The sequence below is a fragment of the Papaver somniferum genome, chromosome 6 (assembly GCF_003573695.1).
Source record: "Papaver somniferum cultivar HN1 chromosome 6, ASM357369v1, whole genome shotgun sequence".
NCBI classification, from domain to species: domain Eukaryota; kingdom Viridiplantae; phylum Streptophyta; class Magnoliopsida; order Ranunculales; family Papaveraceae; genus Papaver; species Papaver somniferum.
In genome coordinates, this window is record NC_039363.1 from 144,901,114 (window position 1) to 144,924,143 (window position 23,030).

A 23,030-nucleotide genomic window follows, 5' to 3' on the forward strand; every position below is an offset into this window, starting at 1 on the left:
TGTAGGTTTAGAAATTGGTGAAACAGGTTAGCTCTGTTGCAGCAGAACAAAGGGACCCATCATCCTCGGGTACCTCCAAACGGTTCCAACAATATCAGTGAAGCTGGGGGTTGCAGCCTTGCAGGCCTGAAAGTTGTGTTTTTTTTTTAAATGTGACAGGTGCTAGGCGGTAGACTGCATTAGTTGTCTTTGTTTCGTGCACCCTTATCTCCATTTTTCCACAAAAACAAAATCTGGAGAGACAAACCGATCAAACTCTACCTGTTCTGAGTTACATGTGTCTTAGCACAGGAGTAGTGTAGCTTACTGATCTTTTGAAGAACTGAAAAAGAAGAACAGGAGAAGAGTGAAAACTGTGAACAGAAGATAAACAACAGATTAGATAAACAACAGATTAGAGGAGGAGGAGATGGTGGAGACTAAGGGAAATATATTTGTTGTGATTGGGGGGTTGGGATTTGTGGGTTCTGCACTCTGCTCAGAGCTTATAAGAAGAGGAGCTACTGATGTTCGAATCTTTGATTTTCTTGCTTCACCAAGGAGTACTGGCTCATCGGAAAGTGACTGTTATGTTGACCTTAAGAGGATTGGAGTTAAGTTCATCCAAGGTAATACCATCACTGAGAAAGTTCAGTTATAATCACATTGACAGAGCCGAAGTCACCTTCAGTTATCTTGAAAATACGTTTTTTGCGTTTGTAATGATTCGTAGCTAATTTTTTGTTGTGCATTTTATTCAACAGGAGATGTAAGACGGAAAACAGATGTTGAGAGAGCTTTACGAGATGGGGCAGATTGTGTTTTTCATCTGGCATCTTATGGCGCACCTGGAAAAGAAATGCTCCAAGTTGAGCGAGTTGAAGAGGTGAATATAAATGGAACCTGCCATGTAGTCAATGCTTGCCTAGAGTATGGCATCAAGAGACTCGTTTATATGAGCACTAACAATGTAGTCTTTGGAGGAAAGGAGATGGTGAATGGGAATGAAGAAAAGTCGACTTATTTACGCATGGATGACTACCATTATGATCCCTATGGACGGAGTAAATCTGCTGCTGAGCAGTTGGTTCTCAAGAGCAATGGTCTCCTATCTCAGAACGGGAGTACCCGCCTCTATACATGTGCAATACGTCCAGGAATTACCTATGGGCCAGGCGAACAAGGCTGCGGCCTGCTTCCTAGGATAGTATCTCTATCCAAGTTGGGTTTGTTGAGATGCAAAATTGATAAAGCACCAAACAGTCATGAAGCCATGACAGATTGGGTTTATTTGGATAACCTTGTGCATGCCTTAATTTTAGGAAGCATGGGACTGGTAAAAAACTTGGGTGGTGGTGGTGGTGGTGGGAGAGAAGATCATGATTACAATGACCCAGTTGCTGCTGGGAAGACGTACTTTATATCTGATGGTAATGTGTTGCAACCTTCCTTAGCTTCGACGCATTTAACTTTTACGAGTTGTTTCACAGCATGATTATCAAAAATTAAGTATTAGCCGCGACATAAACTAGTGCTACAATGAACTTGAGAACATTCATTAATCATGAGGCTGTCTTAACTCTTGTTTTATGTTTATTTTTATGATTTGCTATAAAAGAAAACTAATCCGTTTTCAGGATGTCCTGTCTACACTTTTGAATTTACTCGTCCATTGCTGAGAAGTCTGGATCATGACTTGCCTAAGTACACATTAGATCTTTCCTATGCATTACTGTTTGGAAGAATATTTTGGGCTCTTTACAGAACACTCTTATATCCATGGCTGGACCACTCCTGGCTCCCGCACCCGCTTATCCTCCCCGCCGACGCGTATAAGGTTAGTTTGTTAATTATTTTTTCTTAATCTACATTAGCACAGTGCGCTCTACTTTAATCATTTCAGCATTTTAAAAATAAAATCATGATGTCAGGTTGGTGTCGCCCACTATTTTTCGATCCAAAAAGCCAAGGAGGAACTCGGATATGTTCCGCAGGCAACCCCACAAGAAGGCATGTCTAAGACCATCTCGTACTGGCAAGAAAGAAAAAACAAGGAGCTGGATGGACCCACAATATATCCATGGATTTTCTGTCTGATTGGCATCCCTTGGTTGTTTGCTGCTGCTTTCTTACCAAGTGTTGGTCCTGTAAAGCCCTTCAAAACCATCAGCCTCTTCTTTTACAGATCATTGCGAAATGCACAAATCGGATTCGTCATAGTTACACTGGTGCATGTTGGCGAGGCTATGTACGCTTGGTATTTAGCAAAAAAGGTGGATCCTTCAAATGCTAATGGATGGTTTTGGCAAACTTTGATTCTCGCTACATTTTCGTTGCGCTTCTTACTGAGGAGAGCCAGAAACAAGAAGATCACCAAGTAAATGAGTGATATATTATCAAATTGTGTGTTTTTTTAGTTACTGTACATTACTTAAGTTTTGTAGATATCAGCACATTTTTCTTGCTTTTGCTCTTTGGCTTTCCTAATGGCAGTTCAGTTTTTAACTTGACTGGTAAGTAGGGAAATGGTGGCAAGCTTGACAATGATTTACGCGTTTATAGCCTTACCTTTCGCTACGTAACTAATAACAAAGCATGGTGCACTTGTTGTTTTTAAATCCTAAAGAACCCCAAAAAGGAGAAGATAATATGATGGCTTAGAAGGTTCTGGGCATACTGGGACCAAGAAAAGCTAACCAGGCAGGCTAATTAAACTGACCCCTTTCGAATGAGGGAGTCACCCCCTAAAGGGCTAGCATAGATATATGATTCTGTTGGAAACCGCATGCCAGTTTTCCCACCATTTTTTTAAGTTAGGAATGTCCCCATCATTCTTCCTTAGTCTTAGTCCTTGGCCCCATCATCCTGGTTCTCTTTTGTCCTTGACTCCTTCTTTTACTCACTAAAGCTTCATCTTTGTCCTGGTCATCAAAAGTAGAGCCAGAAACTAAAACACTTCAAAAAAAGCAATACTATATTGAAATGGGAAACCCTAAACTTTACCCTATCCCTTCCCCAGTTCCCCTCCCACCACCAAAGATATCATTTTCTATGGATTCTGGTATGATGATGATATTCTCCCTCTTTCTCTTAACATTCAAACAAGCAGCAAGAGCCAAACACTTTTGACTCTTTCCCATTGTTCTATGCAGTCCAACAACATAGATAGATGTAACTTGCTACTCTTCAGTCTTCACCTAACAATCCCATTCTTCAAGGATAATGGTCTTTCTTTCTTCTTGATATCTGATAAACCTGTTTTTTGGCTTAGTGTGAAAAGAGTATCTGTCTCTTGCTTATATCTCAACTTTAAACTTCATTTTATCGATCAGGAAAAAAAGAACTTCATTTTATCGATCAGGAAAAAAAGAACTCCATTTTTCTCTAGAGAGTTCAAAAAGAGATACACTTTTTCCTCCATTAAGAAATTTAAGATCCCCATAAAAAAGAAGAGAACAAAAGAAAGACTCCATTACTATCTATCTGTCTATCATCTTCTATCTTTCATTTCTCTATTTCAAACAATGGGGTTTATTCAGGTTGCACTTTGTTACTTAGTATTGCTAAGAATAGGCATAATAGCAGCTAAAGAATATGAATGGAGGTCCGCCAGTGCTACATACATCAAAGACTCAGAAGGGTCTATCACTACAAGTATACTTTTGTTTTATTACAGACTGTATCTTTTAAAAGCTCAAACAAAACAATCAAAGTTTTTTTAAAAATCTAAAAGTGGATAACAAAACTAATCTGGTTTTGCTCAATGGTGCAGAAGGTGCTTGTGGTTATGGAAACCTTCACATGAAAACATATGGGAAGTACAGTGCTGGACTGAGCGGTATGTTATTCAGCAGAGGGCGTACCTGTGGGGGTTGCTTTGAGATTAGATGTGTTGATCACATCCATTGGTGCTTGCTTGGGAGTCCATCAGTTACGGTCACCATCACAGATTTCTGCGCACCCAACTATGGACTTCCAGATGAATATGGTGGTTGGTGCAATTTCCCAAGAGAGCACTTTGAAATGTCTGAAACGGCTTTTGCTGGAATGGCTGATAAAAGAGCTGATGTGGTGCCAGTTCAGTTTAGAAGGTAACAATATAGTTTGTTCTTCATTATGCTGCTTATATAAGGTTAACTGAAACACCTGCTAATTTTAAAGAAAAACAAATTAAAAACGAGCTTCTAATATTGCGCTCAAATGATTTAATTCAGCTAAAATTGATAGAGAAATAGTTATAGATGCTACAGATTAGAACATCAACATAGCTTGGACCTAGGCTGCTACTTCATGTTCAGATGTTGAAAAACAAATCGAAGGATTGATAGTTTTTGAGTTTTATTAGTTACGAATACTTGAAATCTTGGTTGATAGTTTCTCAAATATCCTGGAGGTGGTCCATGAAAGGAACATCTATCAAGAAACATAGACTTTTAAACTGAAATTAACCACTTAGGTCTTGTTTTAATCTACTTGAGCAACAATTTGTGGATCTGCAGGGTGAACTGTGAAAGAGATGGGGGAGTGCGATTTACACTGGGTGGAAGTTCTTACTTCCATCAAGTCTTGATCACCAATGTAGGGTTGGATGGGGAAATTGTAGCCGTGAAAGTGAAAGGATCAAAGACAGGGTGGATACCCATGGGGAGAAACTGGGGGCAAAACTGGCAGTGCAATGTTATCCTTCTAGGGCAGCCTCTGTCTTTCGAAGTAACAAGCAGTAGCGGGAAAACAGTCACATCCTATAATGTTGCTCCACCAACTTGGCGCTTTGGTCAGACATATGAAGGGAAACAGTTCTAGAAGATATAATGTTTAGATAGGATACCGACTTAGATTTTTGATCTGCCAATTTCTAGTTTGTCAGGAAAAGATAAGGAACTCATGCTATATGTATGAATCAAGGAGAGTACTTTGAAAGGTTGGTTCCCGATCACAATTACAAGTTCATGTATATGGGTTATAAACACTGTATTATCTATGTTCTCGGATTATTATTAAGCCACTCAAGAGAGGGACTGGCACTCTTTCACTACCTGCACTGAACAAGGAAAGTGAACGAAAGCAACTCTAGGAAGAATGTAAACGACATGGAGATAAAAATGATTCTAGCTTCCAGTAGTCTTTTAGGGAGCAAATGCACTAGGTTGTACAAAGAGGTCCCAGGGTTTGAATCCCAGCTGCATTGGAAATGGAGGATTTTAATTTTAATGCTTAGTTACCTGGGCTTTGTAGGTAACAAGACATAAATAGTCTCTAGGGAAGCAATTGAAATATTATTAACTTGGTGGGAAATGTAATTGTCAAGAAAAAAGAAGCATCTTACCTCTATATATACGAATTTTGCTACATTCTTCTTCAACGCAATTTTCTTGCCTCCCCTGAGTCGCAAGCTTGAGAAGGTTAGACTTTCACCATATCTACAATATCAAACTTGAACAGCTTCAAAAAGAAAGAAAAAGAGACCGGTATTCTACTTGGGTAAATTTGGAAGTCATTAATTTGTAGAACTAGCACATTCTGCATAAGCAAACAGATGATGCATCAAATAAAGCAGCTAACAGAGGGAGTCCCCATCTACAAAAATAAATCTAAAGATAAAAAAAACTTTTCACCTCTTGTTCCTTAGAATCTCTTCTTAAGACCAAGTTTTTATACAAAATTCAAGTTCTACAATGCCATACGCTAATAGAAGCTGCACAATCAGCAAATGAGAAGACACAAACCAGACTAGTTTAACATTCATACCTATATATAACAATATAATGCACTACAGCAATCAAAAACAGCATTTCGTTGTTATGTCCACAGAAAGCAACAGACCTTTAAGTAATAAGCCGAGAAAGGACCTCTCCTTCTTTATGCGCGAGTTTCACCAACGAGGCCAGATGCTTGATTGTATCTCTTCCACCTCTTCTAAAAACTCCAGATCCTCACCATAAAACCCCTCTGCTTCCTGTCTTAAAATAACTGAAAGACCATATTCCCCCTTGGATTCCAACCCATTAATCAATATCTTAAATGTCAACCTATCTGGTTCACAACCCACCTTCCTCATCAACTCATAACACTCCATACACAACGCAACATTACCAAAATCCATAAACGTTGTTAAAAGAGCATTAAACCCCTGGACACCACCTTCTAATCCATTTTCCATCTTCATATACATAAAAACAAGTTCAGCTTTATCGAAACATTCATTGTCTGCTAAGAATGTAATCATCTCAGCATACATCAACACTTGTGGTTTATACCAATACTCCTTACGCATTTCTTCAAACACATGGAGTGCTAAAACGGGTTCATTCTGTCTTTGTAAGTCTCGAAGAACAGCAATCATATCTAGTTTAACCAACCTTCTAAACATCGTTTCAAAAACTTGTTTTAACGAATTCTCATCTTTCTTAGCTCGTTTAAGTGCTTGAACTGTCTGTATTGCTTCAATACTTACTCTTCCTCTTTGTAATGGTTTACGATTCTTTCCCCTGTCTCTCATTACGATAACTGTACTCCTCATTTTAGGAAACTGTAATAAGGAAAGTGGTTTTTGTAATGGAAATTGAAACCACACTGGTCTTACTCGTAGACGAGTATGGAAATCATCGATTTTGGACAAAGAGTTGCAGATGGAGATGGGAGAGTGGGAAAAAACGCGGGTAATGGATGAGCTCATCGTAATTTTCCCTTCAGAACGGGAAATAACGATTCGGTGGAGTAATAAAATGTCTGCTGCACATTATTCCCCATTCCCTTTATATGTCAGGTGAGATTTTCTTTGACCAGCACTTTGTGTGGATGAGAACCATGAGATGCTACACAGGAACTGTGGCAACTGGGTGAAGTCAGTAAGTCTGCATTCAACAGGAGGACGCATCACTGGTCTCAGCCGTGTATCGGAGCATACCGGCGACTGATACGGTGTTCCATCAAACATGCTCAGCACAATGCACATCCAACAGCAATAACTAATCTTATTTAAACAAACTAATATAGCTTACTACTACAACCCTTGAAACCCAGAAAGTGGTCTATTACAGATGCTTCAATTCCTAAAATTTAAGTTACACAATCACTTTTTCCTCTGATCAATCATGAACTAGCCTAAAACTAAGCTATAAATTACAACAACACTCACTAAACACTAATTAAGATTTAAACTACTGTTGGTACTGAAAATTAGTGTTTTTTTAGGTGAAGCATCATAAAACATTAGACTATTATTTCCAGGGCATATTTGCCATGCTTTGCAGGTTGTGATTATGGTGATGGTGATTGTTGTTGTTGTTGTTGTTGTTGTTATTGGTGCATGCTCCAGTGCTATGATTGAGAGGGCTACCAGGGCCACCGCCAGAAGATTCACTCATTGTAGTCCCTTTTGAGGTTGGGCTGCCAACTGTACCACCACCACCACTCATCATTCCATTCCCACCACCACCTGGGTTCGACTTCGCCGGTGCATAATTAGATTCAAATTGGTTGGACTTTGCTGCTTTACGCCCATCCACGACAAAACTACCCACCACCACCTGAAAAAACATAGGGAAGCAGGTCAAGTGTTTAGGAATAACACATCTACGCAGTAGCAGTGCTACTACAGTAGTAGATAATAGAGAAGGAAACAGCATTTCGCTAAAATACATCTGTAGGGAAAATTGCATCCCAGTGGTTTGACAATTGGATGTGTTACAGCTATCCTTCGCTTGAACGACTTTATTTCACTAGTCAACTGCTCTGATCTCAGTTATACAATAACCCTCTATAGAAATGTTGGAGAAACTAAGAACAGAGTAGCGAGACAGAACACAAAGTGAGGGAAAAAGACAAACCTGAACAGGGGATGCAGCAGTTAGAAGACCAGCCACGCTACCACCTAAAACGCGACCATCAGGCCCTGCCAATGATACACTCAGTCCTCCTGTTCGGCTGCGCTGACCTCCACTCTCTGATAGCAGAAATGATCCAGATAGTGAAAGGATTTCAAATCGTCCCTGAACGAGAGATACAAGGGAATTACCCATCAGTAACAAATCATAAACATGTAGAGGAGAAGCTGATTGATTAAGATGTCAAGAGTGCATTATTAGAATCCTTTTGAACATTTCATACAGCTTCAAAGGTTGCCACCGACAACACCCTCATTACCATAAAAGAAACTGCAATCTTCTTCTCTATTTCTATATGTATGCATTCATTTCCACAAACTGGACTCAATAATTAAGGACATATGAACGCACCCCAGGAAATACTACGCAGTGAAAAGAGTATTTGGTGAGAACAATATGAAACTACTAGCTAAATGATAGTCCGTAGCCCCAAATGACAGCTGCTTCTATTCTCAATCAAAAAAAAAAATACAATATAGCTAATATTTCCTTTTGAGAATTGAAGATTTGAAACACATGAATTTTGAGAAACACTCTCAATATTATGTTTTCATATCAATGAAGCAGATTTAAGAAAAAAATATCTTACAACTTTGAATACCTCGTAAGTAACAGTACCACCAGATGTTGCCGCCTGCCGCAATGTAACATTAGAAATAGCACCATTTGCTGATAGAATGCAAATAGCTCTAGAACTGTTCTGAGCAAATGACATAATCCTCGATGACACATCCTGCAATTTAGTGCCCAAACTTGATAAGTTACTAAGTTAAGAAATTGCAACTTTACCACAAATAAAAACCAAAAGGCAAAAACCAAAAGATACATGTTTTTAGAACAGTACCAAAAACGGAAGTTATTTTTAAAATGCAGAAATAACAAAATGATTGGCTATTAAAGACGTGTTGGCGTTGCAAGAGGATGACCATTATGTGCGTAGCAAACGCAAGAAATAATCATTTTTATGAAGAAAGGTAACAAAAACTGAGAAAGCTTACACACCTCTCCAGCTTTAACTGCGATAACATGAGGGGTAAATCCAATTCCTCCAGATCCTGCAAGCAAGTCCCGCGATATGAATAATTTAGACAAACACGTGATAAATTTACTAAAAAAAAAACAAACAGAAAGGCCGAAGCCAAAGCCAGCGCACGACAAAAATAAGGAAGTTGAAAGGATATAAGAAGCAACTGGTGCATCTTTATCCATGCATAAAAACATCTAAAAAATTGAAATTTTGTTTTTTACATTTATCTTTCGATCCATAAATATATCTGTGGTACTATATACATAAAATGAACTCAGAAATACCACACAAATAAATTTTTGAACAAAAAGGAGAGAAGGAAAAAATAGGAGATCAGCTTAATATAAACTGTCACTTCTCGTATAGTTTCTCTTGCATAGTATAGATAACATACTTAAAACATTTCACCCAGAAAAGTAAGGTGGAGAGCAACACCTTTTGTCTGGTACACTCCACTAGAATTCAATATCCACAAGTCAGAGTGAGTAACAATAATAACTAACAAGGGTATATGAGTCATTTTCAATTGCTCTTTCCTGGGTCAAATCCAAAGATCCCAACTTCCAGGAAAAACAATAACATTCTTCATTTTACTTCTTCTGATTGGCATACAAAGAAACACATCTTCATTTGCCCCTTGTATTACCACTACCCATTGCAATTCGCAATTAAAAAAAACTCATCAGAGCTCCTATCTAGTTTTCAGACACACCACAAGCCTAACAGAAAATAAGCAGTTCCCATACCCTCGGAAGCATTAAAATAAGAGACACTTTTGTACTAAAGATTCCTAATTCTCGTAAACAATACAAGAAAAAGGACCTGGGACATGACAAACAAACAGAATTCAGAGTAACTGCAAAACCAACAGAAAGAAGCAAACCATATAATACAAGGAGCAAGAGAATTACCCAAGGCATCCATCTGATGCTTCTTCCCGGAACCCGGTGGCCGGCCTCTAGATTTCTTCATTGACGAAGGAGATGGTGGCGATGTCGGGGTCGAAGAATTAGACACTCCAGGTGGAGGTGGAGGTGGAGCTTGAACTGAAACTGGAGGTTGAAGTTGAACTGGAACAAGAGTTGGTGTTGGTCCTGTAGGAGCGGGTGGTGGCGGTGCTGTTATAGTCAATTGCCCAGCTATGCTTCCATCTGGACCATACTTTCTTGGTCTACCTCGTTTTCGCTTCATAGGTTCGCCCCCGCTGACGTTCATATTTAGGCCTGACTTTAAAATATTACTAGCTGAATTATCACCACCACCACCACCGCTACCGCCACCTCCACCTCCATTTGGTTGGTATGTCGGAGAATTCGATATGCTCGGTGCGTAAACTGCTGTACCATCTGAGCTAAAAGCTAATCTCATGGATGTTGTTCCACCACCACCACCAGATGGTTGCGAATTATGAATCTGATGATTCTTCTGAACTCCTCCAAATGAATCTCTACCAGCTGACATAATTTCCTGACTCAGATCCAGAGATTCCAGACATCTATATACACATAGAGTACAACAACAACTTTTTCCTGTACAAACAACAAAATTCTTTATGAATCAAAACCCTAGATTTATTTCATCTCTATAAAGGTACTAACTTTTTAGTCCACTGAACTAGCAAAACCCTTAATTTTAACCCCTACCTCCATAAACGACTGAACTTTACTGATACAGTGAATAAGAAACTCAAAACAGCCATATAATTGGTTTCAAAAAAAACCCAAAAATGAATCTGACACTTGTTTGTGCTGAATTCAGTGAAAGATAAGATAAATATCAGAAATTTCATGAAGCAAAACCCAAACCCTAGTTTTTCTAAAGTAAATAACCTCGAAATTAAAGAAATTTCAGCAGAATTTCGACTTGTTCATGGTATTTCAGATAATTAATTTCATTTTCGAAAACTTTTTACCACATTTAAAATTAGCAAAAAAAATAAGGGAAATTAGAGAAAAGAAATGAAATTGAGAAAATAATATCTTACCTGTAAAAAAGGGGGTTAAAAATACAGGAAAATACTGATAAATCCCTGAAGAAAGAAGTGAGGTTTGAGTGAAGAATTTTCTTTGGGATTTCTTCTGAGAAGAAAGTGAGAAGAGAAAAATGTGAGAGAAAATTTCTTCAAAGTAATTCAGTCTTTATTTTTTTATTTTCTTTATTTTTCTTTTCTTTTTTTATGTCTTTCTTTTTTGGATTAGGGCTTTATTAAATTAAAAGATTATATTAGAAACAGGTAAAGTAGGTCGGATTAATAATTAATTAATTGCTCTAAATAATTCGCATTTATTACTTTACCTCAACCATGGTTCAATTATTATAAGAAAAATATTTGAATATAGAGAAAAAATATTCAAATTCTATCCGAATAAAATTGTAGTATGGTGCATTTATTTATTGAATTAGCCGGATCAATGTCGTGCATGTTCCGAAACGAGTGTTCGTATGATATTTTAATCTCAATATATAGATTTTAAATTAAAAAGTTGTCAATTAACACTCTTTTTCCAAGAGTATGCACAAAATTAATTGCGGACAGTTTTGACTAAAACAAATTTACTTTGCTTTTGTACTCAAGATCTAAAATGATTAATACCAACTTATGTGCAAGGATATAGTTCTCATTTTCGGGTTCAGTGTGACAACCTAAAATATTAGTATCACTTAGAATTTAAGCATATCCGATACCTAATGACAAATCTTTGATTATCTATTTGTGAATTTTTGCTATCCACTAACACGTTTATCTTGACGCTATCTCACCATTTGGACGTTTTTTTTTGTTTGAGTAAAACATAAATAAAGGATTTGAAATTAATATTTCGGAGATATATTCCTTTTTTCAGAACTCTATATACATACAAAATGAGTACATTCGGAAATGTTTTCACTATCTACCAAATCATAATTTTCTTTTTTTTGATGAAAAAGGTTGATATACTAATTAAGCAATGTGATACAAAAGATCTACAATTTCATTTTTATCAGAAATATTAGAAATAATGTTCTCTTTTTGCACTCGCTGATGTAAGTGCATTGACATGTGTCGAAGTCTTCTGATCCTTGCTTCTTTTGACACTGAGTCTGGTGCTGCGTTGTGGTCTCTGCTTATAAATTTTACCTTAGCTTGTGATAGATTTCCTATAATTGAAATAGTTTCTTCTATAGTATTCTCAGCTACCCATGAAGCACATGTTTATTTTTAGTTGGTAGAATCCGCCATGAGTTTACAGGCTTATGTTGTCTTCTAGCCATTTTGACGCCTTTAAAAGTGTTTTTGCGCTTCTGCGTGCAAAGCCGAAGAGGCCCAATCCGAACCAGCTGAAATATGCATGAAAGCTTCTTGGTCAACCGAATACAAAATGAAAGTATATCCCATGGATAAGTTTTCTTTATTATACGACGCATCAATGAATATTATCCAATCCGCCTTGATGTTGTTCCATGAAGGTTTAGGAGACTTCGTTTTCTGCAGACCGTATGAATTTTTTGATTTGTTGAATCAAAGATGTTGGATTTGGAATGGTTTTCCTAAACACTACTTTACATATATATTTCCAAATGAACCAGAGGATAGTTGCAATCGGTTCACAAAATTTCGAAAATTTTGGGTCTGATATCCATATTTCAGCCCACTTACTAATTGTGTGTGCGTTGATTTGCGAGTTGACTGCGTCCAAAAAGCAACCAAACCAAATTGATCTAGCAAAAGGGCAAGTCCTAAAAAGATGATTTTCCGTTTCTTGCGTTTGGTGATTACATATTGGACACTCAGGAGATATCTTGTGGGCTGCTAGTGGTTGGTAAGGCTTTTTGAACTAGTTTCCAAATAAACAGTCTAATCCGAGGGATTGCCTGTAACTTCGATGAGGTAGTTATAGATGTTTTTTGTCGTAAAATCTTCGAAATGATGATGTTTCCACCTGATTTTGTCTTCCTCCTCTTTATTAGGAATAATAGCTAATATTTTTTCTTTTATTTATGGAGCGAAAAATTCTTCTAGTTTCCCAGTGTCCCAGAGACCTTCGTTATTTATTAGTTTTTGAACTTTTTACGGCAAAGGTTCTTCTTTATCCCTTGATTTGTTTATTAGGAATCCAATTGTCCTCTCAAATCTTCGTATTAGCTCCATTTTTCACTTGCCAGGTAAAATTTCTTTTTATAATATTTAAATCTTTTAGAATGCTTGTCCATATCCAAGTGAGTTCATAATTTCTCAAAGGTTCTAAAGGATTTGAGTTGTGATAATGTTTCGCTTCAAACAATTTCACCCACAATTGATCTTTTTCTGTCATTACTCTGTAGCTAGCTTCGCTAAGAGAGTTATATTGAAATTACGAAGATTCTTTATTCCCAAACCTTCCTGCAATTTTGGCTTACACATGTCGATCCATGCCTTTATATATCCACCTTTTCCTTTTGACCCATCTTTATTCCACCAAAAAATCTCTTTGAATTTCATCAACTTATCCAAAGTATCTTTGAAAAGAGCCAACAACTGCATCTGATATGTTGGATGAGCTTGTAGGATGGATTGAATCAATACAGTTCAGCCAGATAGCAGCTTTGATTTCAACTGTTTAAAGTTCATTGATTTCCAACAACTGGTTTTCAAAATAGCAGATGGTGATTTTATGCATTTTGAAATGTGCTCATTTTTTTAATAGGCATATGAAACTCTGCAAGAGTAATACATCCCAAAAAATATGAGCTTCGAACCTTTTATTGTTTACTCAAAAGAAAAAATATGACGTCCAAATTACTATATGACTGGATTTACGAACAATTATTTTTTATCCTTTTTTTTCTTTTCTTTCAATAAGTCAGGTTTTAGTGGAATCTAGAGGCACTCGTTTTAAGAGAGAACAACATCACAAAAAATGGCATGTAATGTATTTATCACCTTAGTGGAAAACTATGCTTACCAAACATACGTTGTCGTTGATATTTTAGATTCAAAAATAAAATACAAGCTTCATTCACATTTTACTGTTCGTCACACTTCAGGTAACATTTTAGATCCAAGGTTTTGTTATTCATTTTCTTTGTATTACCGCCAAAGTTCGAAGCATTTTCTCAAGGATTTGGTGTATCCAGAGAATCTTTTTACTAACATTTAAAATGGAAAAGAAGAAAAGACAAATGCAAACCTTATACTGTTTTAATAATGAAATGAATCATGAAGAACGTAAAGAAAAAGAAAAAGAAAAAGAAATTTCCTCTTCTTGATTTCAGACTGCAACAAGATAAAATTTCAAAATCTTAATCAACTATATTTTATTTATGTATCTCACACAGTGTGCTGTCTGGTACACTGACTGAGTAGGGTCTTTTTATACTTAATACTACCTACAGCAATATTAGTCAACTACAGCAGTATCAGTCAACAGTGCAAGTAACAGAAAGTTCTATCCAACTGAACTTTCAAATTTCAAAAAAATAAAATAAATACTTATTTGGTAAAACTCCAGTAGCATTTCAAGAACAAATTTAATACGATCCTAAAGAACTAAACATTGAAATGAGAGAATTTACATTTTAGGTTACTGGCATAATAAAAGCAAACTGCCGTATTAGCAACGTTAATACACAAAATAATATATTATTAAGCATTCTTCCCTACCTAGAAATAATATAGAAATATAATTATGCAGGTGGACTAATATAAAGATTTATCAGCATAATCAAAAATAACAAATGCACTTCTCTATAATCCTGGCCTGTATAAATGCACAAGTTGAAACTGTATTCAGACCCGTGAATCACTTGTATTCATTTATATATACAACCAAAAATCTGAATACAAGATGAAAGATCCACGACTTCTATTTAATCATGTCATGCTTAACGCAATAGCAACGGAAAAGTGCAGAGAGTTTCTCAAAAAGATCGCACCCATAGCAAAAGCGAAATCAAAAACAAAAAAAAAAAAACATCTTCCTTGTCAATGTGTGGGATTTTCACCTACCATTCTAGCACCTATACAAAATTAAACATAAGGTTCTCGCAGGCTCTTCTTCTATCTTTAACCACACACTATATAGATCCTTGCAATACCCCATTTGTTTGGCCTTTTTCAAATCATCCTAAGATAAGAGGATATCCTCAAAATCTTGACTCCACTTCTTGTTAGTATTATCAACAGCTTTTAGTGCAAACAATAAACAGAAGTGAAATACACTCCTCAGTTACCTTTCTTCGTACCTTGTGGCTTTAGCACGACCATTTTTGTGCCTTTGCCAGTTCGGTTTCCCCGACTTGGTCTCTCCAGAAGTATTACCAGAATTTTCTAGTTAAAAAACAAATAAACCAATATTAGTAATTTTAACATGATGTAAAACGCGCATCAGGCAAGGAAATGAGCTGAATTTGATGATCCAGCCAGTTGAAAGTTTTCAACCTTTCCGAACATCATCATCATAACTAACATGATAACTCAAATAGCTTTAAGAAAACCAACAGATGCAGATGGTTATCAAAATGATAGCTCAAATGGCTTTGAGAAAAATCAACAGCTGCAAATGGTTATAAATAGTACAACAAAAAGAATAAATTGAACAATTTCGATTGCTTACTCTTATTGGGACTACATTTTTGACGTTTGGTGATAATAATTCCAGTTTCAACTTTCTTTGGAGTTCCACTTGCAGTAATCTGTTTGGGATCACACCTTGTCCGTTTTTTACCCACAGTGACCACCCCAGGATCCATTTCCTCTTCGCGATTCTGGCAGCTTCCGTTGTAAGGAGGCATGCCACAAACCCTAAATATGAAGGCATTAGCTAGTCATTAGTATTTAGTAAAGAGATAGTAGCTCCTAACACTGAAGGGTAAAAGATAAGTTTTAGTAAGTATATTAGTACTTGCTTTCTAGACGCGTGCAAACATCAACTGAATTGACTTAACATAATGTTATAGATGAACCAAAACTAAACCCTAAAACTTACTTTTATCCTTCAGGGGTATGTTTGAAGGAAGAGGGTATACTATCAGATATCTGAAAAGGAAAAATATCAAAGTGAACTATTGAAGGATCATAATAAGAGCGATACCATGTTTGAGGCAGGGTGCCAGTGTCAAATCCACTATCCAGTGCCCTCCATTTTCTACACTTATCACACTGCACCCACTCAAGGTCGGGCTTGTATTTATCGCTGACATTTTGTTTCTGATTATACAGAAGTTGTTAGAGAAAAAAGTGTGTAACAGAACTACTACGATAAGATTGTCTAACGTTATAATACTAGAAGAATCAGTTATAATAGTAGAAGGATCATATTGAAATGATTACCACTTGAAGCGTATCGAAGTGCTCATCCCAGTATTCATCGGATTTTTCACCCAACCACTGCTCCAAAGTCGCATATTCTTCGCAGTCCCGGAATGCTTGTTTGGTGTTCATTATAAAATCTTTATTCCTATTGCTCTGGAAAAGAAAATGTAACTTAAATTAATGCAATCCTTCTAGGGAAATAAAGACAACAAAAATAAATTCCTAAAAGCAAAATGACAGCATTGACCCTGCTATCTTTCCTTGCGCAGATGGACACTATTACCATTTCAGTGACATCTATAACTCCAACTATGCCACGCCCAATATCCACACTATGAACCATGCCGCCAACTCTCTTGTAGGCCTAAACAAGGAATAAAAATAAAAACAGATTAAAGATTAAGAAAAAGGAGCATACATTACGTCCATGAGAAGGAACACTATAATTTTGACGCATTAGTTGGCCTTCCTGAGGCAAGGTCTTAGGCTCAACATTTGAGTTACAGTTCCAACTGAATATCCAACAACCAAACTAAAACTTATGCATGTAAGTTTTTTGATAGAAAACTACACTGGTATCACAGCTTGTACACTTCCAAACTCGAGAAGTTATGAACCAAACCATATCATAGATAAATAAATAGGACATTCTCATTTATTCCACTTAAACACTGAACTAAATGACAACTAGAAGATAAACGAAATATGACAATCAATGATCTGGAAATGCGGACATACTAGGTTCTGCATAATTTTGCGTAGAGAAGGGAGATACCGTAACAAAGAACAACTCACCTCAATTAACCTTCCGTGCCAATACAAAAATATACCACAGTTCATTTGCTCCCATTCTAGCTGATTCCGACCAAGAGTAAGCTGTACAGGTTTTCCCTTAATCTCGCCTTTGAAAATTTTGGTCTTATTCAAAGATTTCGCCAACGGACGACTTTTAACCTTATGAGCCAATCACAATGAAGATCATTAAGAAATTACACACAGATATCGGTAGTATCATTCGAGCACAAAAAACAACCATAATAAAAGCACTTACCAGTGAACCTTGCACATATATTTTCATCCGTGGTTCCAAAAAAATAACTTCGAGGTATGATCGAAGCGAGTAATCCAATGGTACCTGAAATTCATTAAGAAACATAACAACACAAATAAATAATCACCAGCAAAATAATGATTTCAACTTCTACAACAAAGAAAATGGGTAAGTTTCATGAGTTCAAAATACGCTACCTTTTGGCTAATCTGGCCTGAACGTGACCTCACCCTTCTAGAACGGATTAATATGTCATTTTCATTGGGGGAATCTTTGTCCCCATTCCTCTTCTGCCATTCCAAGCAAAAATCTGAGCCCCATTTGTCGAAATTCCATATGTAAATCTGTGTTCCTGTGCCATTTTCACCAAATAACCCTGATTTTTCACCTATTAAGTACTCATTAAATGGTGAAAAATCCTTTATGGCTTTTAAATGATAATCAGCTACAGCTAACGACTGAATACTTGTATCCACTTCCATAAATCCTCCATGCCTGCGGTAGCTTACAACTGGAATTTCTACACTCTACGAGTAAAGATAATGAAAGCAGAAAATTGATTTTAATTTCCACACGGGCATATATGTACATATACAAAATAGAAGATATGCTTCAAAAAAATTAAAATAAATGGTAGTAGCATACATCTTTGCATTCGTTGAAGGACTGGGACAAGAAAGCTATGGATCTAGATGTAGTAGTTTGCGTAAGAACAATTGCATCACGGCCAAGTTTCATTGCTCCCGTCTGCAACATCAGTTTTCAGAATCAGCATGTGAGATACAAATAGTTCTAGATACCCTGAGGAAAAGCAGACAACTTCCTTTAAGTCAACCTTACCTTGAACCCTATACCAAACCTCCCAATTTGATTAGGGTCATCTGCATCAGTCTGCTTATGCCCAAGAGAAACCATCACCATTATCTCCTGGTGAGACATGCCATGGCCATCATCTACAACTGACAGCATGGGAATTTGTAGATCGTCTTTCTTCAGATAACGAGTCTCCACAGAAATCTCAAGCCTAATGGATGCATCAGAACTGATCATCAAACTATATTTCGACTAATAAAACCTACTAAATAGAAGAAGGATAACATAAACGAGAGAACAATTGATCAAGTAATAGTCCAGTAATTCAATGACAGATAACATACTTGGTCGCTTTAGCATCTCTGGAATTGTCAATAAGCTCAGCTATTGCACCAAATATCCATCCATCATGACTGTGTCCCAAAGTTGCAAGGTAAGATGGATCTACACGTGCATAATTTTTCGACCCACAGCAGTCATCCTTCAATGAAAGGAGTTCAGATTTGCAAGAGGATACTTTTAAAGAGTCATGATAATTGGTATCTCTTCCACTAAAATGAGCATCAAGGCTTTCACCAACTTCCTCATGTCTTGGAGTCAAAATTCGATCCTCAGCACAAGAACCAGAAGCCATTGCCAGCAGTTGTAAATGTTCATAAGTTCCGGTCTTCACAGAGTTTGCTGCACTGGGCAACTTTTTTGACACCACCATGGACTCATCTGCAACAATACATGAAAGGTAAAAAAAAAATGAACATCGGGCAGCACATTGCCTACATGCTTGTTGCAGGAAAGAATAGCGCAAATGGAAAAAATGATAGTAAAAAGGAACAACGGTATCTAACAGTAATTTGTGTAGTTGGTCACCACATTTCCTTGGACTCAAAGTTACATCACCAATAAAAAGAGACTCCACGAGCGACCAAAATAAATAAAATAACGTACCATTTTTGGTGTTCTTGTGATCATTTAGCACACCATTCATTTTAAACAAAACCATGACGTCACCAGCTTTCGAGCCTGCCTTCAGACTAGGATTGATGATGTATAACACACACGTATCAAGTTGCACGACAGCAGCCTTCAAAAGAGGCTGAAATCAGCATTCTAAAAAGAGATACAACCTATTGCTGCAAAGATGTCATACTTCACCACCTAAATTTACCATGACATTGTACTAACTACTAACCATCTATGTTGAAAAATTAAGAAACCCATATGTAAACACTAAGAAAACCATATCTAGACACTGATAAAGACATACAACTAGGGAAAAAGACAGCAAAAGGGAGGCAACTGATAAAGTACATAATAACACAGGCAGCGAGAGCAAAGGTGCATAGAAAGTTACAATTCTTCACCTTTTCATTTTTATACAGGAATGTTGTAAACTTTCCCCATTCATCTTGTTGACGTTCATCCTCAAAAGCTGGTCGTAAAGCAAAGTGGGGTAGACCTTCCAGGGGACATTTTGAAGCGTATGGCATATCATGTATATTCCAATTAGCAGGTCTGCAATAACTAAATGAAAGATTAAGGAGACTCCACATGTAACGAAACAAGCGATTTTTAGATAAAGCAACTTAATTACTCAAAACGAAGTATGCAAAATAGCATAGAAAGTCATATACAAAAGATAATTTGATTCAGAGATAATGTCACGTACAATTGATGAGGTGCCTTAATGCACTGTGTACGGCAAATAGGTTTCCGGTCTTTGGAAAGCATGACATAAAATGCAAAACCATCTACAAAAACCACACAAGTTAAGTTACCACACTTGTTCCTTAAAACACTTACAAAGAGATAGCGAAACAAATTTATAATAATTTCAAGAATAGTAATAACTTATCATTAATAATAGTACAGCTAATTTATCTAATAAAAGGTGTCAATAATAACATATTACCCAAAACAATAATAATAACCAAAGAAATGCATCAGACATTGAGAAGAAAAGATTGATTACCTTCCAAACCAAACCCATCTATCGGTTTGCTTCCCATCATGCACAAACCTGTCAATGATACGATTCCACGAAAAAGAAGAAATGAGGACACAAACAACAATGTCAATAAACAAGCTTATAAATAAATAAAATTTGATATAAAGAGACAATAAACCCAACAAGAAGATGAAGCTATAAACGCCGAAAGGATCATTCCTATAAGCTGGATTGTGCGTGTCATGTCCTCTAGCTATCAAACATCTCATCCACAAAAATTGCACAAGTACACTACTCATTACATAATCAAGCGAGTAAGATAGCAGTTGATGTCACATTCGCCAGGAAAATGCCTCGCCGGGAAGAAAATTCACAAGTTAACCATCGAATCTAAAATCATTGCTTCATAGAACAAGTGGTAACATCAAGAAATGATGTCACATTGGTCAAAGAAGGTAACACACCCTTCCTCGAATCTAGACATCAAAAAGCCCCATAAACCACGCACAGGCTGCACAACTATATTATCATCGCGCAACAAAACAACTAGTAACATCACAAATGATGTCACATGTCAGACAAGGAAGGTAACACGCTACACACCCTTGCTAAAATAAAACTAATTAAAACCAGTCCCAATAAATAACTACACTATTTATTCTGTGGGAGAACAACCAAAACAACAACAATCTCATATCTTTGCCATTTATTTGTTTCCTTTCATATCCAGCTGATAGCAAAAGAGTTGATTATCGGGTTAAGACACTATCCCAAAAAGTCTTTTTCTACCCTCAGAGGTAAAGGAAAGGTCCTTCCCTTTTGGGCCAGTTGTGGGCGAGGAGGGATTCGAACCCCTGTCAGTCTACTGATAATAAATAAGACTATGTAATATATAAATAAACTGAATGATTTGTAAATACTTCTCAGTTAACAGGTCGGACAAAACAATATTTACAAAAGAGGATTGTGGGCTGTGTTTGTAGAACGAGGAAAAGTCTAAAAATATGTTCTCCTCTTACATGTGCCTTCAAAAGAACCAGTCTTATGGTTTCACTTAAAGTTGATTACTAACCTATCTCCCTCTTTTTAACGCATAAAAAATTCCAGCTCCTTACCATTAACAATTCATAACATTTATAAAGACAAACAAGTACTAGTAAATCAATAAACGTCACTCATATAGAAGATTACAATATACTAACTTTTGTAATTTAACCAAATTGACGCAATCCAGCATAAATCATCATTGGTTTATCAAATAAAATTCATAATCAATGTAAATACGACAGACAGGCGACATAATAATTTAATTTCAGCACCAGTTCTTAATCATTCAACTTCTAGCTGACGTAAATACCAAAACAAATCTAAAATAAGATCCGGATTATATTCAGCGATGTAGATAGCTAGCTTACCAACTGATTGTATGAACTAATTTTGCTAGATCCCCGAGACGAAATTTTCTTTCCTTCCCGTGACACAAAAATGCTGCAATAAAACAAACAATGGGGCTTTTAGTACAGTATGAACTAGAGCTCAAAACCCTTCACCAGCTTCATAAAACCTCCCTCACCAATGTATGATTCTCAGTATTACAAGAAGAAGAAAGGGTTTCGGTATTAAACCCAAACCCTAACTTAAACAACCAAAAACTCTCTAAAGAGAAAAAGCTTTACTTCCAAAGATGCTTTTCCCGAGAAAAATAACTATACAAGGCAAATCCAACATACTCTATTTAAGTAAATTTTTCTACAAAACGGAAAATTGCAATGAAGACTACACAGATACAGACTAAAACAAAACATAGAAACATGAATGTAGAACCCTGATCAAGAAAGCGTTCTTGTTAAGGTTTTCATCAAAACCCTAAAACAGAATCCATTAAAACCAGGAAAAATGTAAAATCAAAAAGAAAATACAAAAGAATCAGCATAATCATTGTTCCGAAGATACTATTACTACTAGTAGTTGTGATGATTTCTTACCAGAAAACCAACGGCGGTGAAGACGAATAAGAAGAGTCGGAGTCTCTTGAGTTTCTTGATTTCTCAAGAAGGAGAGAATCGGCGGAAGAAGAGAAAGAAACGGAGAAGAAAGAAACTGAAAAACAAATTATGGGTGGACCATTTAGATACTGATGCTACGTTTTTACCGTATCATTTATACTTACTTCCAACTTCCTAGTAATTTTTTATTTATCGATTTGATGAATCGGTAGTGTATAAGTACACGTTAATCCTGTGATTAGCGCCGTTTTTAGGAGTGATAGAACAACGGTTAGTGGGTTTAAACTATGCAGGTGGCCTTTTTAGTGTCTCTATAAACGTGATGATTGTATTCTCTTGGGAATATTTAGGATCGGTTTGTTTTTGTTATTTTAGCGATTGTCGTATGTGTATAAATTTGATTTTATGTACATGCGTGTTATCACATTGTTGAAATACCAATAGGTCCAGTTTTTGGTCCTTTTTAAAAATATAAATTATAGTTTGTCCTAAGAATAATGGTTTGGTCCTAGGATAACATCATGGATGATGTAATTTTTTTTCAGGGAGTGGCAAAAATACACTTTTGAGACCATATGGTATATACAATCACCTTTTAAGAGAGAGGAAATCATTTTTCAGATCTACTTTCTCTCTCCTCCCGATTCTCCCTTTCTTCTCCGCCGCTGCAATTTTTCTAGGGTTTGCAGAGATTGATTTACAATGATGTTGAAGATTAATTTACAGAGGTTATGAAGATAAATTCGAAGATTTACAAAGAGATTATGACGAAATCTGTTGAGGTTGTTGAAGAGATTATGACAAAATCTGTTGCTGCTGTTGAAGATTCATCTGCTCCTGTGGAAGATTTAATTAGGTTTTATTCTTTATCTCTGTTGTTGAAGTTCATCATGCTGCTGCTGCTTGATTATAGATCTGAAAACGTCGAAGAAGAAATCACCTTGATTACATGAACCGCTGCGATGAACTGTTACTGCTTAATGAACTGTTGTTGTTGTTGATGACAGAGTTCATCCTGTTGTTGCTGTTGCGATGAAGACGACGAAGAAGAAA

The 23,030-nt window shown here is 36.6% G+C and overlaps 5 protein-coding genes across 10 annotated transcripts; 2 read left to right on the forward strand and 3 right to left on the reverse strand.

Moving 5' to 3' along the window:
* Positions 1 to 119: 119 nt before the first annotated feature.
* Positions 120 to 2,455, forward strand: LOC113289664 (short-chain dehydrogenase/reductase family 42E member 1-like). The gene is made up of 4 exons (XM_026538987.1): positions 120 to 608; positions 744 to 1,409; positions 1,617 to 1,816; positions 1,911 to 2,455. The coding sequence occupies exons 1-4, from the start codon at positions 410 to 412 to the stop codon at positions 2,358 to 2,360; spliced, it is 1,515 nt and encodes a 504-aa protein (XP_026394772.1). The 5' UTR covers positions 120 to 409; the 3' UTR covers positions 2,361 to 2,455.
* A 532-nt stretch (positions 2,456 to 2,987) lies between these two features.
* On the forward strand, positions 2,988 to 5,328 carry LOC113289668 (expansin-A16-like). The gene is made up of 3 exons (XM_026538990.1): positions 2,988 to 3,633; positions 3,752 to 4,070; positions 4,479 to 5,328. Exons 1-3 carry the CDS (start codon positions 3,126 to 3,128, stop codon positions 4,780 to 4,782), a joined length of 1,131 nt encoding a protein of 376 aa, XP_026394775.1. The 5' UTR covers positions 2,988 to 3,125; the 3' UTR covers positions 4,783 to 5,328.
* On the reverse strand, positions 3,993 to 6,680 carry LOC113289669 (protein THYLAKOID ASSEMBLY 8-like, chloroplastic). 4 transcript variants are annotated; one of them, XM_026538995.1, is made up of 5 exons: positions 5,803 to 6,680; positions 5,595 to 5,674; positions 5,457 to 5,499; positions 5,306 to 5,360; positions 3,993 to 4,125 (listed from the first exon to the last, which is right to left on the reverse strand). In XM_026538995.1, exon 1 carries the CDS (start codon positions 6,653 to 6,655, stop codon positions 5,852 to 5,854), a length of 804 nt encoding a protein of 267 aa, XP_026394780.1. In that variant the 5' UTR covers positions 6,656 to 6,680; the 3' UTR covers positions 3,993 to 4,125; positions 5,306 to 5,360; positions 5,457 to 5,499; positions 5,595 to 5,674; positions 5,803 to 5,851. The 4 variants fall into 4 exon arrangements, with proteins under 4 accessions (XP_026394780.1, XP_026394778.1, XP_026394779.1 ...); XM_026538993.1 differs by lacking the exon at positions 5,457 to 5,499 and having other exon boundaries at positions 5,306 to 5,399; XM_026538994.1 differs by lacking the exons at positions 5,457 to 5,499; positions 5,595 to 5,674.
* Positions 6,681 to 6,927: 247 nt separating this feature from the next.
* Positions 6,928 to 11,044, reverse strand: LOC113289670 (AT-hook motif nuclear-localized protein 10-like). The gene is made up of 6 exons (XM_026538996.1): positions 10,877 to 11,044; positions 9,804 to 10,421; positions 8,868 to 8,920; positions 8,467 to 8,598; positions 7,809 to 7,970; positions 6,928 to 7,508 (listed from the first exon to the last, which is right to left on the reverse strand). Exons 2-6 carry the CDS (start codon positions 10,351 to 10,353, stop codon positions 7,200 to 7,202), a joined length of 1,206 nt encoding a protein of 401 aa, XP_026394781.1. The 5' UTR covers positions 10,354 to 10,421; positions 10,877 to 11,044; the 3' UTR covers positions 6,928 to 7,199.
* Positions 11,045 to 14,594: 3,550 nt separating this feature from the next.
* Positions 14,595 to 22,093, reverse strand: LOC113289671 (MORC family CW-type zinc finger protein 3-like). Of its 3 annotated transcripts, none has more exons than XM_026538998.1 (17): positions 21,957 to 22,093; positions 21,387 to 21,459; positions 19,996 to 20,043; positions 19,693 to 19,774; positions 19,388 to 19,538; positions 18,972 to 19,107; positions 18,371 to 18,746; positions 18,054 to 18,237; positions 17,859 to 17,960; positions 17,411 to 17,740; positions 17,214 to 17,297; positions 16,958 to 17,116; positions 16,446 to 16,526; positions 16,181 to 16,315; positions 15,942 to 16,057; positions 15,465 to 15,652; positions 14,595 to 15,178 (listed from the first exon to the last, which is right to left on the reverse strand). In XM_026538998.1, exons 3-17 carry the CDS (start codon positions 20,033 to 20,035, stop codon positions 15,078 to 15,080), a joined length of 2,265 nt encoding a protein of 754 aa, XP_026394783.1. In that variant the 5' UTR covers positions 20,036 to 20,043; positions 21,387 to 21,459; positions 21,957 to 22,093; the 3' UTR covers positions 14,595 to 15,077. The 3 variants fall into 3 exon arrangements, with proteins under 3 accessions (XP_026394783.1, XP_026394782.1, XP_026394784.1); XM_026538997.1 differs by having other exon boundaries at positions 19,388 to 19,547; XM_026538999.1 differs by lacking the exons at positions 14,595 to 15,178; positions 15,942 to 16,057 and adding an exon at positions 15,837 to 15,886 and having other exon boundaries at positions 15,513 to 15,652; positions 19,388 to 19,547.
* Between the last annotated feature and the right edge of the window lie 937 nt (positions 22,094 to 23,030).